This window comes from Corvus kubaryi, unplaced genomic scaffold (assembly GCF_017639235.1).
Source record: "Corvus kubaryi isolate FWS band 111438036 unplaced genomic scaffold, C.kubaryi_AGA036_p1.0 37266, whole genome shotgun sequence".
Taxonomy (NCBI): Eukaryota; Metazoa; Chordata; class Aves; order Passeriformes; family Corvidae; genus Corvus; species Corvus kubaryi.
The window spans coordinates 6,372,314-6,384,461 of record NW_024581081.1 but is presented as its reverse complement, the minus strand read 5'-3'; the positions used below and the strand labels follow the sequence as shown (position 1 = coordinate 6,384,461).

The window sequence follows — 12,148 nt, the reverse complement described above, 5'->3', positions numbered from 1 at the left end:
AACATGAAGACCAAAGACTTCCACTTGCTTTTTGTGGAAAAAACTGGACTGGTACTGCCAGCAGTACCAGAAAACACTTTTGGTTCACCTGTTTTAGCTGCTTGCCTTTGTTTTAAGCAAAAGGAAGAAGGGAGAAACATAAGCAGAGAGAACTCTGAGCAGGAACATGGATTCTCACTCCAGCTGATGGTTCCAACTACTGCTTTCAACAAGTCTGAGAAACCTCTGGGTTTCCTTTCATTTCATGGTAGATTTTGGAGATCCAGAACGTGACAAGTGAGTGTCACAGTTGTAATAGGAAACTCAAAGAGCTGTCTTCCTGTCAGTGTAAAACAGTTTCTCAAGTGGGATGAAGGATGAAATATGCCATGTTTTTTGTGGATCAATGTTCCCCATTTATGCTTTGGACCAGTGATTTCTGATCACATCTCCTAATTGATATGTTGTAATGATTTTTAAGAATTACTGTTAAGTACTATAGCTGCACTAAGCTGTGTTTTCTTTCTCATTTGGCACCTATTAGGAGTTTCTGACCTCACACTCAAGTTTTATTCTTAAGTAGAGAAGAAACAAACTTTCTTGTGTCTTTGGTACCTGTTGAAGTGAATGTTCTTCTTGCACTGGTTAAAATGTGTATTTCTGTCAAAAAGTGGTTTCAAACAAATCATAGAGGTTTTGGGAAAAATTGTTAATTAAATGAACTAGTCCAAATCTCTGGGGGAAAGGATGTACTGATTTTAATGACCTATGCTAAACATTGAAGGTCTCAATTGAAGTTTGCAGTTCAGGTTCTATCTTCACTAAATGTATTTTCTTATTCTGCATGTAAAAATTGAAGTGCTGCATCTTGAGGAGACGAAGTTTAATCTCCATGCCAAAAATAATGACACTGTTTCTTTGTTTTGAATTTAAACTGTGGCCCTGTTGACACAGCAGAATAGGAGGAAGAGTGATGATACTGAGTCAGTCAAAGCGGGGATTTATGAAGAGCTGAAAACAGTAATACTTGGTGAAACATTCCTCCAGTTTTATTTGGAAATCTAGAAGTCTTATTTCTCCCTCAGAAATATACAGTAGTGCTCTTCAGTTTTCTTAAAACTGAGAGGCTTCATTGCCTTGAGTAATTCCCCCAATATATACTCTGGCTCAAGTGCTCTCTTTTGCAAATAGATCAATATAAGTTTAATGTGACTTTTTAATTATTCTAATGCAAGTGCTTCATGGGATAAATGCGTGCACAGTAGCCCTGTCCACTGTGAGTAATTTGAAAGTTAGCAGAATAAAGAATATCTTCTTTGGCACTGCAGGCTTTGGAGTATAATAATTGCATGTCTTTTAGCTGTCTAGATGAGTTGCCAGAAGCTCATGCTGGAGAAGCTGCTCTTTGTTTTTCAGGAATGCATCGGCATTTGAGATTTATGCATTCCACGCTGGGCGCTAGTGACAAAGCCATCTTGTATGCCCACCGCAAAGCCAGAGATGGCCCTGCTAATCTGACACAGCAGTTGTAGGCTTGGCATAGACTCTGTTTTTGTTCAGAGCCTAGTGAGGTCACTGCAGCATGATAATGTTTTGTTTCATGCAGGCACTAATGTGTGTGGCACTATGGGTGTGTTGTATCAAAAACACCACAGGTTTTTGGGATTTTGTAGGGTGGGCAAGGGCAAGAAGCACATTGCTGCTTGCTCTCTGATTCCAGGAGGTTGAAGGTTGCATGGTTTATGGTGCATGTTGCAGATGTTTAATCAGGTTAAAGATTAGAGTGGGCTTTTATACAGGCAGAGGCCTAGTTTTAGAAGCGTGGGTGGCAAACTTCTCTTAAAAACTAGTCGGGTTAACACTGCACAGAGTACAGAAATTGAATTGCTGAAATAAGTGCTGAAATCAATTGCTGAATTTGCTACAGGTGTATGCTAGCTGGGTTTATTCCCTCTGAAGACAACTAGGTCTGTTAAAACTCTACCCTTAATTAAAAGATAAGGAAGAAATACATCACTGGTGTGTGTCCCTGCACAAATGGCAATCAGTATCATGACTTATCACACTGTAATGCTTTTGGCATAAACTCAATATACATTGTTTTCTAGTACTGTTAGTTTCTAATACAATGAGAGCAGTATCTTTTTTGGGTTTATTTTATTGGATTAAATAGCTTAACTGTATGTAGTCCTGAAGGAAGCATTTTGGGATTGCCTTCTTTTTGCTTATTATATTAATCTCAGATTTCTAGAGGTGATGAGAAATGAGTTGACATAGATGGAATATTTCATTATCTTTATCGTTTAGAAAGATATGGTTCTGTGTTTAGTTGGCTCAGCATTGTCACAGCTAGCTCTGTTTTTCGAATTCTGAATGTTATGAGCCTAACAAGTTCTCATTAGAATAGAAAACTAGTGTTCTCTATGTACAAGTCCAGGATGTTACAGGAGCTTTAAAAGTAAAGGGAGAAGTGGACACGTGCTCTTCTAAAGAAGAAACACCTGGTAGCCTGTGAACATGTGCGTTTTTGTTGAAAATATGCTTATTTCCTTATATGTATTGAATGCTTTTAGTGTAAAAGGGCTCTGGTTTCATATTCAACTGCACAAAAGACATTTGACATAGTGCAATGATGATGGTCTGGTAACTTTTTTGAACCTGCCCGTGTCTGCCACTGACTTTTTAGGCTTTTGTGTGCTAAGAGAGCTACCAAAAGTGTCAAAAGGCACGTTGATTACATTCTCACTTGAAAACAAGGTATTTCATTCTTCCTAGTCTATGAGTTTAATAGATAAATACTTTGCAATGAAGGCCTGAGATGTAAAAATTGCATTGAAATTGATGACAAGGTATTATTTCTTTCAGGTGTCAACGGAAACAATGGTGGATAGATTTGCCAGCCACTAGTGTGGTGATCACCTTTCATAACGAGGCAAGATCTGCTTTGCTTCGAACTGTTGTCAGGTATGCATAAGAGAGCCTAATTTTTCTCTAAAGGCCATTTCTGTCAGATAACAGCTTATGATAAGAAAGGGAAGTAACAACCCATTATGTTCTTCTGAGCTATTTGCAGAGGAAAAGATGAGTCTTAATTTCATTGAGATCTTCAGTTCTTACATTCTGAAATAGTGATGTTAAACAAAATTGCTCACCTTAACTAGAATGCATGAAGTGTGGGACCAATTGCCAGATGATGTCTGGAAGATAGCCATTTCAAGAAAAAGTCAAGGTAGATGGATTCCCAGGTGATATTTGACTCAAAGATATCTGCAAAAGTTCCATGTTAGATATTTCTAATGCACTGATTTCTGGAAGCTGGAATAGTGGGTGTGGGGGAGGCAGGGAGGAAGGAGCACACAAAATTATACATGTGCCTCTTCATGCTTTCTGTAAGAACATGCCAACAGCTGTTGTTGAAAGTAACATCCTGGGCTAGGTTCTACTGCAGCTTAACAAAGTAACTGCTTTTATGACATCATTATGGAAAATTAATACTGCTTGAATGCTTTTGTTTTGGTCTGTTTCAGTGTCCTTAAAAAAAGTCCATCACATCTTATTAAGGAAATCATACTGGTGGATGACTACAGTAATGATCGTAAGTACTTTTACAGGGTCCTACCTTACTGTACTTATTCTGGTAAGATTTCCTGTAGATGCTGATAGGTGACTCAGTTGAGACTAGGACACACAAATAGGAGTTTGAAGACACTCGGCCAAAACCAGATTTTTAACTCTTCCGTATCTGTCATTGTGGAAAAGTGAAGTTTCTATAAATATTTCAGGTATATCTTATTATTTCCTGTTAGCTGAAGGACTAGAGTGTATCTTTTAAAAGAGCCTTTTTATAGTGTGTTATCTTAAGTAAAAATAAAACCCATGGTGCTTGCAACAAATATTTTTGTAGTGCTGTTTTAAATGAATGCCTGTCTCCATCAGTCTCTTGGAAAAATTCTTACTGAATCCCAAAGAAGTTGATGTCTTGTAGGTATTAGGGTATAATGATACAAGTTTAAACAATGGACATGGACCTCAGAGTAATATTTCTAAGAAGAAACAAATGTTTATATTTGCATTAATACTTTTTTAGTAAGCTTAGGACAGGTTTGTCTTAATGTTGGTTAGAAAGTGAGCTTTCTTACAGGCAAAGAAAACAGTTTATTTAATCCTATGAAAGTTTTTTTTCTCTAGGCAATGTAGAAATTGTCTAAAGTAAGCAAAGAGAAGATAGTTAAATAAAGTTATTTCAAGACTGTAAAATTAAGCTAGCTTTAAATAACGTAATGAAGGTAGTAATTTCTTAGCCTGGTAATTTTTCTTTATTTCTTGTGAGATTAGTAACTAATTCTGACCACAAACATTTTCACCTACAAAGCTTTTGCTTTTCTTTGAAAACAGCCTCTCTTCTGGTATACAGTGTTGGATGTCAAACTGCTTCTCATCACTTTTTTTTTTGTTTTTTTAATTTTTAAATTTATAATTGTTTTATTTTCTAAAGCTGATGATGGCGCTCTCTTGGGAAAAATTGAAAAAGTACGGGTTCTTCGAAATGATCGACGAGAAGGTAGGCTTAATTTTAGGGAAGTAAGATGTAAATTCCACTGTGCTGCCTTATCTGTTAGTTTTCATCAAGTCTTTTAAAGGAACATTCTGCCTAACATTCCTTATTGGAAGAGATTTTCACTTTATAAACATACTAGTAAAAGGAATAAAAAAAGTATTTGTGCAGGTAAAAACAGTAATTGTGATTGTTTCCATGTTGTTGTGTGCACAATTGCCTGTTGTTGGCTTTTACAGTGAAAGCTTCCTTCAGGAATTGCATTTAATCTTCAACTTTCCTTTCTCTTACCACACTGAATCCTTAGTTAAACTACTTCCACTGTACACAAGGTCCCACTGTAAAATGGATCTGTGTTTGAAATAATGCAGCTTAAAAATAGCCCTCTTTTTTTGCTGGTTCCCTTATTAGATATCATTTTAAGGATTTAGTTGATGGACAGCCTGACAAACAATTTGTTTTGACTTAAGAGGGTTTGAGCAGCCAGGAGGGCTGGGAACAAGTATGCTGGTTTTGCTGAAGCCAGTGTGCCCTGTAACAAATTTGTCTTATATTTTTGTTTTCTTCTCTGTTGCTTTGTAAATTATGGTCTCACATCACTGAGCCCTTCAGTCAGCAGTTTCCTGACAGTGGAATTTAGAGTATTAGATACAGGCAACTGGTGTTCTACAGCTGTTTGAAATAATAAATGAGATTTGACAGTTGAAATAGCTGACTGAATTAGCAGATATGTGCTTGCTAATTTTTATAAGCACTGCTTCTTCTAGACTGCCAGCCTAGCCTGGGGAGGAGCTGGAATCATTGGATTGTCAGGACCTGGAAATACCATGTACAAAACCTATGTTGTCCCATAATTAAAGTTATTGCAATAATTGATGGGTTCTTAGTGTTTAAATATTCTGTTTGGAATATACTTGTGAACAAAGGCTTATTAGGAAAGCAGGTCTTTTATGACTTGCCATGGTTGCCAGATTCTAAGTAAATTAATGTCATTTTTCAGTGCATCACTTGAAGATGGAGATAGTAGTAAGGGAATAAATGGAATGAAGTAACACCTTTTGATGTTTGTTTTTTTTAGTAATTATAAATATTAATTTGTAATGCATATACAAATACATACTTAAGAATGTGCATCAGTTTATCTTAAAATTAAATATAATTTGACAAATCTACTATGTCAGAAAAAACCAACTGTTTGCAGATTGAAAACAGACTATTAGTTTACTTTGTATGTTTGTGAGATTAAGATTAAATATTACACATATAGATTAAAATTTAAGAGAATCAGTGAAATTAACCAATGTGTAGGATGCTAAGAGTAACTCAGTAATATGAACAATAGAGGAAAGCAGTGTGTTTTAAAACAAAAGTTGAAGTAAAGGGATGGTGTCAGTGGAGGGGATGATGTTAACTGCCTTTCTTTCAGAAATAAATATTAGTAGCTTTTAGTCTCATCTGTAGTCTCAGTTGTTATGGGAACAGATGTGTTTGAGGGTGTGGTAGTCTACAGAATAAATGTTCAGTGGAACTTTTTCAGCTCTATTCATAGTAAGCCTGAGTATGATTGTGGAGGACTCAATGACCAAAGTGCTCACCTCCATTTTTTTGCCACTAAATCTGAAATCAGAAACACTATTGTGTGTTTTCTATAGAAGTAGGGTAAGACAGTAGGTTCTACAACAATGTTATTTAGAAATAATAAGCTCTGGGAGGAGGAATTGAAAAGTTAAAAAAAGTAGAGCCATAGTGCTTGAGGAATGGTTTGATGTGGGAAAAACAGAACAGATTGAAAGGCTGGAATTAGGGCAATAGTGCAAAGTCACTGAGGTACAGTTAGATGTCAGTATGCCACAGATCAAAGGTAAAATGTTGGAGAGCCATAGCACAGTGCATATCTAGAACTGTGAAGTGCCCACACTTGAAATAAGAGATAGGAAAAGGATCTTGATTGGGCTGTTGCTGAATGTTGGTCAGAGCAAACAAGCTCTTCTTCTTAAGCATCTTGTATTCTGTTGGCATAGTCATATTTTGCATATTTATTTTGTAAAGGGAGAGGTAAGTAACAGGCTTGACTCTCTTAGTGTTTCAGTTAGAGGGGAAAAATGCCCAAACAAACCAGAATAGATTTAGTGGGAAACAATGGAGAAAGAAACAAGAAAAAAAAAAAAGACCTGGTTTTGGTCTCATGTGACAAAAAGAAATTAATGAATTTTTGAATAGTAGTAGAAAAAAGTAGGGAGGAAATTTGCAAAGTAATGGGAGGAAGCTTGCTACGTGTCTGTATAGCAAGGACTTTAAGGAATGGTGAGGTCATCCTATGAACAAATATTAAAACAGGAGGAAGAAAAGGGTAAATCAGTGAGGGTATCTATGTAATTGAGACATAGAGATGAGAAGAACCTTTTGGTTTTACCAGAACTTTCCTCTTAAAGATATCTATTAAAAACAAACAAACCAAAAACAAGCTACAAAACAAGAGAATTGCTGTAATCACAGAGGAAAAAACAGTTCAAATGGGTTGGGGTAAGGCTCTCAGATGGGAATTAATGAAGCATGGCTATTTCTGGAAGGAGTTCATAGAAGAATGGACAGACTCTGGTAAGAACTAAAATGGACGGGGGGAAAAAACTGGGGAAGATAAGTTAATGATGGTGCTTTCCTCAGTTGCTTAGTACAACTGTAGGAGATGTATTTGTTTTCAGGTCCAATCTTAAGTAAGATTTATCAGTATAAATACTACTTAGAGTGATGCAGACGCATCTGTACTTGTGTATCGTTTGTTTTGAAAAGGTACTTTTCTTCTGCTTAAATCAGAGGAAACCTGTACCACACAGTAGGTTGAGCGCTTGCAGGCTGTTTGGTGTGAAGTCATTTCACTGAATTCATAATTAGCATCTGATTTTGATAATGGAGCTTGTGTATTTGCCCTGTCTGAGTTAGAGTCATTTAACTAATTACTAACTGGGAATGCAATAGTTTCTCACTACTGTTGATTGTTTTTCTCAGGAAGTGCTTAAAACTTCTTATCTTTACTTCTCAGGCCTGATGCGCTCCCGTGTCAGAGGGGCAGATGCAGCACAAGCGAAAGTGTTGACCTTCCTGGATAGTCACTGTGAGTGCAATGAACACTGGCTGGAACCGCTTTTGGAAAGAGTAGCTGAGGTTAGTAAAGAGTTCTAACGTAATTTCCTGAAGAAGCAGCTTTTAAATTTTAAAGCCATCTGGTTTATACTAGATTAATTTTATTCATTTTTCTAAGGAAGCTTTTTCCCCTGATTTAAGATGATGGAGATGATTGGAGTGTTCTGTGATTAAATGAACAAAACTATGTTTTAATCTGTGAACACAGGCACATAAAATCTGAATATTTATTATTATCTTTGCAAGCAATTCAAATATATGCTTCCTTCGTTCTTTGGGGACCACCTTAGTAAACTGAAAATCTTTAGTGCAAGGTATGATTCTCCTCTACCAATATCATCTTGGTGTGATTCAGTTTACCTGAATCTTTATGCTTCATTAAGATTCAGTGTGATAGTAGGAGCGAGGATGACTTGTGAAACCAAAATTCTCATGGAAACTAGCAGGAACTAGAGGCTCAGCATCTATGAAGAGGATGCTTAGTCTGTCTCCTGGAAAAGCAATTGAGAGTGAAAGTATACTGTTTTCTCCAGGGGTTGGTTATACTTGTTAACTTGCTCTGGAAGAACTCAGTTGAAGTGGAAATTGAATGAAGTGTGATTCCAAAAAAGCACTGAGGAATACTCAAGACAACAGGGTTTTTATTCTTCCTTAATTGCATTCCCTTTCTGGAAAGCTAGTCTTCCAGGAAAGGTTTGGTTCCAAAATGCTCCTGATCAAAATGATTTTGCTAAGCTACTCTGGTTATGCCCAGTTCTTCACTTATCCACCTTACTCTTTCCTTTGCATTTCCCCCCAAAAACAGAAAGGGGGAGAGAGAAGGAAGAAAACCCCATATACTCAGTATGCCAATGAAGAAGCTATCAATTGATGACCGATTTTTTTTTTATTCTACTTGGTTCCATGATGCTTTTAGAATCATAAAATCATACAGGTTGGAAATGACATTTAAGATCGTTGAGTCCAACTGTTACGTGAGCACCTGCCAAGCCCATTATTAAACCATGTCCCTGAAGTGCCACATCTACACACCCCTTAAATACCTCCAGGGATGGTCACTCCCCCACTTCTCTGGGCAGTCTGTTCCAATGTTTGACCACTCTTTCAGTGAAGAAATTTTTCCTAATGCGTATTCCAAACCTCCCTGTAACTTGAGGCTATTTCCTCTTTCCTATGCTTGTTTCTTGTAGGAAGAGGCTGATTCCCCACCTTGTTACAACCTCCTGTGAGGTAGTTGTACAGTTGTATGCTCTCCTCTGAGCCTCCTTTCTCCTGGCTAAACACCCTCAGCTCCTCCTCAAAAGGCTTGTGTTCCAGACCCTTCACCATCTCTGTTACCCTTCTCTGGACACACCCCAGCCCCTTAATGTCTTTTTTGGACTGAAGGGCCCAGAACTGGACACAGGATTTGAGATGTGGCCTCAGCAGTGCCAAATACAAAGGGATGATCATTGCTCTGGTCCTGCTGGCCGTACTATTGCTGATCCAGGCCAGAATGCCACTGACCTGGGTGCACACTGGGTCATGTTTAGCTGCTGGCAGTCAGCATCCCCGAACCTGTAGCATCGCATGAAATTGTGACCCAAGTGCAGAACCTGGCACTTTGCCTTGTTGAACCTCATACAATTGGCCACAGCCTGTTATATTTACTGGGTATTTCAGAAGTACTGCAAGTTGCCCAAGACACATCAGCTGAAATCCTGTTTTAGAGTAGAAATAACTAAACCTGGATACTATTAAAGTACCTAGAGCCTACAAAGCCTGTGAGCGTGAGTAACATAGCACTTCCTCCTATTTTTGTACCCACCTAAAGTGTTGCAGCCTCAGAAGGGTTGGGGGAATTTTTCGGTAATTATTAACTAGGGAAATAAACTTGAAGGCATTAAATATATCTCAGAAAGAAGTGGATAGAGAATGCTTGCTGCTAAAGCAGTAACGAATTCTAGGATATGGGAACCGTTTTCAGACCTTTTGCGTTTGAAGCATCTATTTATTCAAGAAATCAGAAGAGAGGTGGTGGTTTTGGTCAGCAAAACCCTGCATTTGGTAAGACAGTTACTTAGTCATTTTCCCGTTTCTCTTGTGTATGACTTTTTGCAGGGCTCATACTCATTTATCTTGCTGAAACTGATATAGAATTTGAAAAAGTGTTACCTTTCCATCATAACAGAATGTAAAGCCTCTTATTAAATAGCTGGCAATTTGTGAAGATCCAGCATTGCATGGGGTGTATTTGGTTGGAGAAGCTGGCACGTATTTTGCTTTTTGTAGCAGTTACTTTTTAGTAGCATGTGAATTATTAGATCCTTCAAAACTCACTCCTTCCAATTGTCACCATAATACACACTAATTGTGTGCCACTGAATAGTTTTCAGCTGTATGAATATATTTTTCCATTCTTAAAAGATTGCTGTAGTGTTAAATAATGAATATAGAGTTCCAGTTGACTTTCATCTGCAAAGCTTTCCAGCCAACAGGTATGGGGATTGAAAAAGCAGCTTTCTGGTTATTCAAATAATTAAGGCATGGTTAGTGTTTACGCATAGCATGTGATAGTTCTTTGTTATTTTAAATGGATTTGTTCTGCTCACAGGGCAGACAGTATGTTAGTTGATGTTAATTGGCAGCATTTTTTGATAGTCTAAGTGACAAGAAGCTGAATAGATGTGAACTCTTTTCTGCTCTGGCCTCACAGGTAACTTTTTTCAGGTCAGGGCTACTGTTAATTAATACCATGTTTTCTGATATGCAGCTGCCTGTATTATATATCTGGTGGAAAGTGTCTTTTGTTTTTCTTGTTTTCTTTCTGTTCCAGAATTGCCCACTTGGCATTTATTTCTGTTGGAGTTTTGGGAGATTAGTTGTGTGTGTTACAATATAGGAATTTACAGCTTCTGAGGAGCAGTCTGAATAGAGTCAGTTCTGCAGTACTCTATCTGATGTACTATAACCACTTTAGAAAGCTGTGCCTCTGACATCTGAGATACCAAGCTTTCCTCCTCAATTGAAGCATGATCCATCCCACAGTTTTCTTCCATAAGATGGTTTCCTGGTTAGAATATCTTCCTTTTTTCACGAGCCATGCTTGCCTAGTGTTTCTAGAGGGGTCTGACTCTGCTAGGGATTTTTCTACAGCAATTTGAGCAAAGGCTTAAAGCAGAAGCAACATACACACAGGGTGACTTGCTTTAAAGTTCAGAATGCCTACAGATACTGGTGTAACCTGGAGCTGGTATCTTTGCTCCTTCCTGGAGAGTGGTTTTCTGCTTGATTGCTAAGGCTACCTTTTATGCCCTCTAGATTTTTTGTGTGTGTGTGTGATTAAATGAGGAGACAGTGGAGGTTAACCCTTTGATTCCTCAAAAATAGTAGTAAGTATACACAATCCTGAAAACATCTATAACTACTAGTGATTTCATGGGCACTTGTCTACTTGGCTTTTTCCATTTCAAATTTCTAAACACTTTGACGTTCTATTCTTACAATTCAGTAATTGTATGAGAAAAATAAATTGAAAGATTCTGATGCAGAACTGAACTAATCTGTTTTCATAGCCTAGCAGTAAATCCTCTATCACATTTAGGAAGATATTTTTAAACAAAGATGATCTTAAAAGGAAGAAATAACCAAGATTAAGAAGTGAGATGTGGTTGGCTTTTTCATGTCTGTCTCAGATTTTTGTGACTTTAAGTGAGTCAACTTTTAACTGACACAATGCTAAATGGAAAATATTTATATTTCCTCTTAAGAGTGTTATAAAGCTTAATCTTTGAAGTGTCTTGAGATTTTTAGAAGGAGGAAGCAATACATGCAGAATTTTGAGGATAATTTCTCATGGTTTATGAGAACAATATATTAAGTCTAACTCTCTAGAGCATTCATAACTTCCTTATAAATTGTCAAGATGAAATAGTTTGCTACACATTTCCAGGTGCTAGAGACTTGCAGTATTCACAGACTATTTCTTTTCATTATCTTCACCAAGAAGTACATGGTTTTCCAGTTGTGCCTGCCATTAGAAGGCAAAAGATTTTTCTATGTTAAATTATCCTAAAGCAAGGTATTATTTATCTATGGTGTGATTAAAGGGAGCAGCTGCTTTTTAGTCTTTTAAATGAGTGAACTCTGTAATTTGGAGACCCACAAGCTCTTTTTCAGCAGTCTCTGCATTAACAACTTTCTAATGCTCCACAAATCATCACCTTAAGAATGTACATATCTTTTTTTTTTGCTTTGCTGCTGAGCAAATCCTGTAATTTCAAGTCACAGAAGGAACAGCATATTTCCAAGTCAGCAGTGTGAGGGTTATACATCAGACTGAATGCACATGGCCTGGGTATTTGGCTGTCAGAGAAACAACTGGGAGTTAAATGTAGAAAGTGGTGTTAGTGTGGTGCCACACTGATATTGATAGAAATAATCAGGCCAACAGTAAAAGCCTGAGGAAATCCCAAATGTGTAGGGGCAACGTGT

General features: G+C 37.4%; 1 protein-coding gene across 2 annotated transcripts in view; it reads left to right on the top strand.

The window, feature by feature from the left end:
- The window catches only part of GALNT2 (polypeptide N-acetylgalactosaminyltransferase 2), a 95,382-nt gene that overhangs the window by 58,977 nt on the left and 24,257 nt on the right, over window positions 1–12,148 (top strand). For both annotated transcript variants that reach the window (XM_042025229.1, XM_042025230.1), the window contains exons 4-7: window positions 2,845–2,943; window positions 3,507–3,574; window positions 4,475–4,540; window positions 7,575–7,696. In XM_042025229.1, coding sequence (XP_041881163.1) covers window positions 2,845–2,943; window positions 3,507–3,574; window positions 4,475–4,540; window positions 7,575–7,696 — 355 coding nt within the window. The remainder of the gene's footprint in view (window positions 1–2,844; window positions 2,944–3,506; window positions 3,575–4,474; window positions 4,541–7,574; window positions 7,697–12,148) is intronic.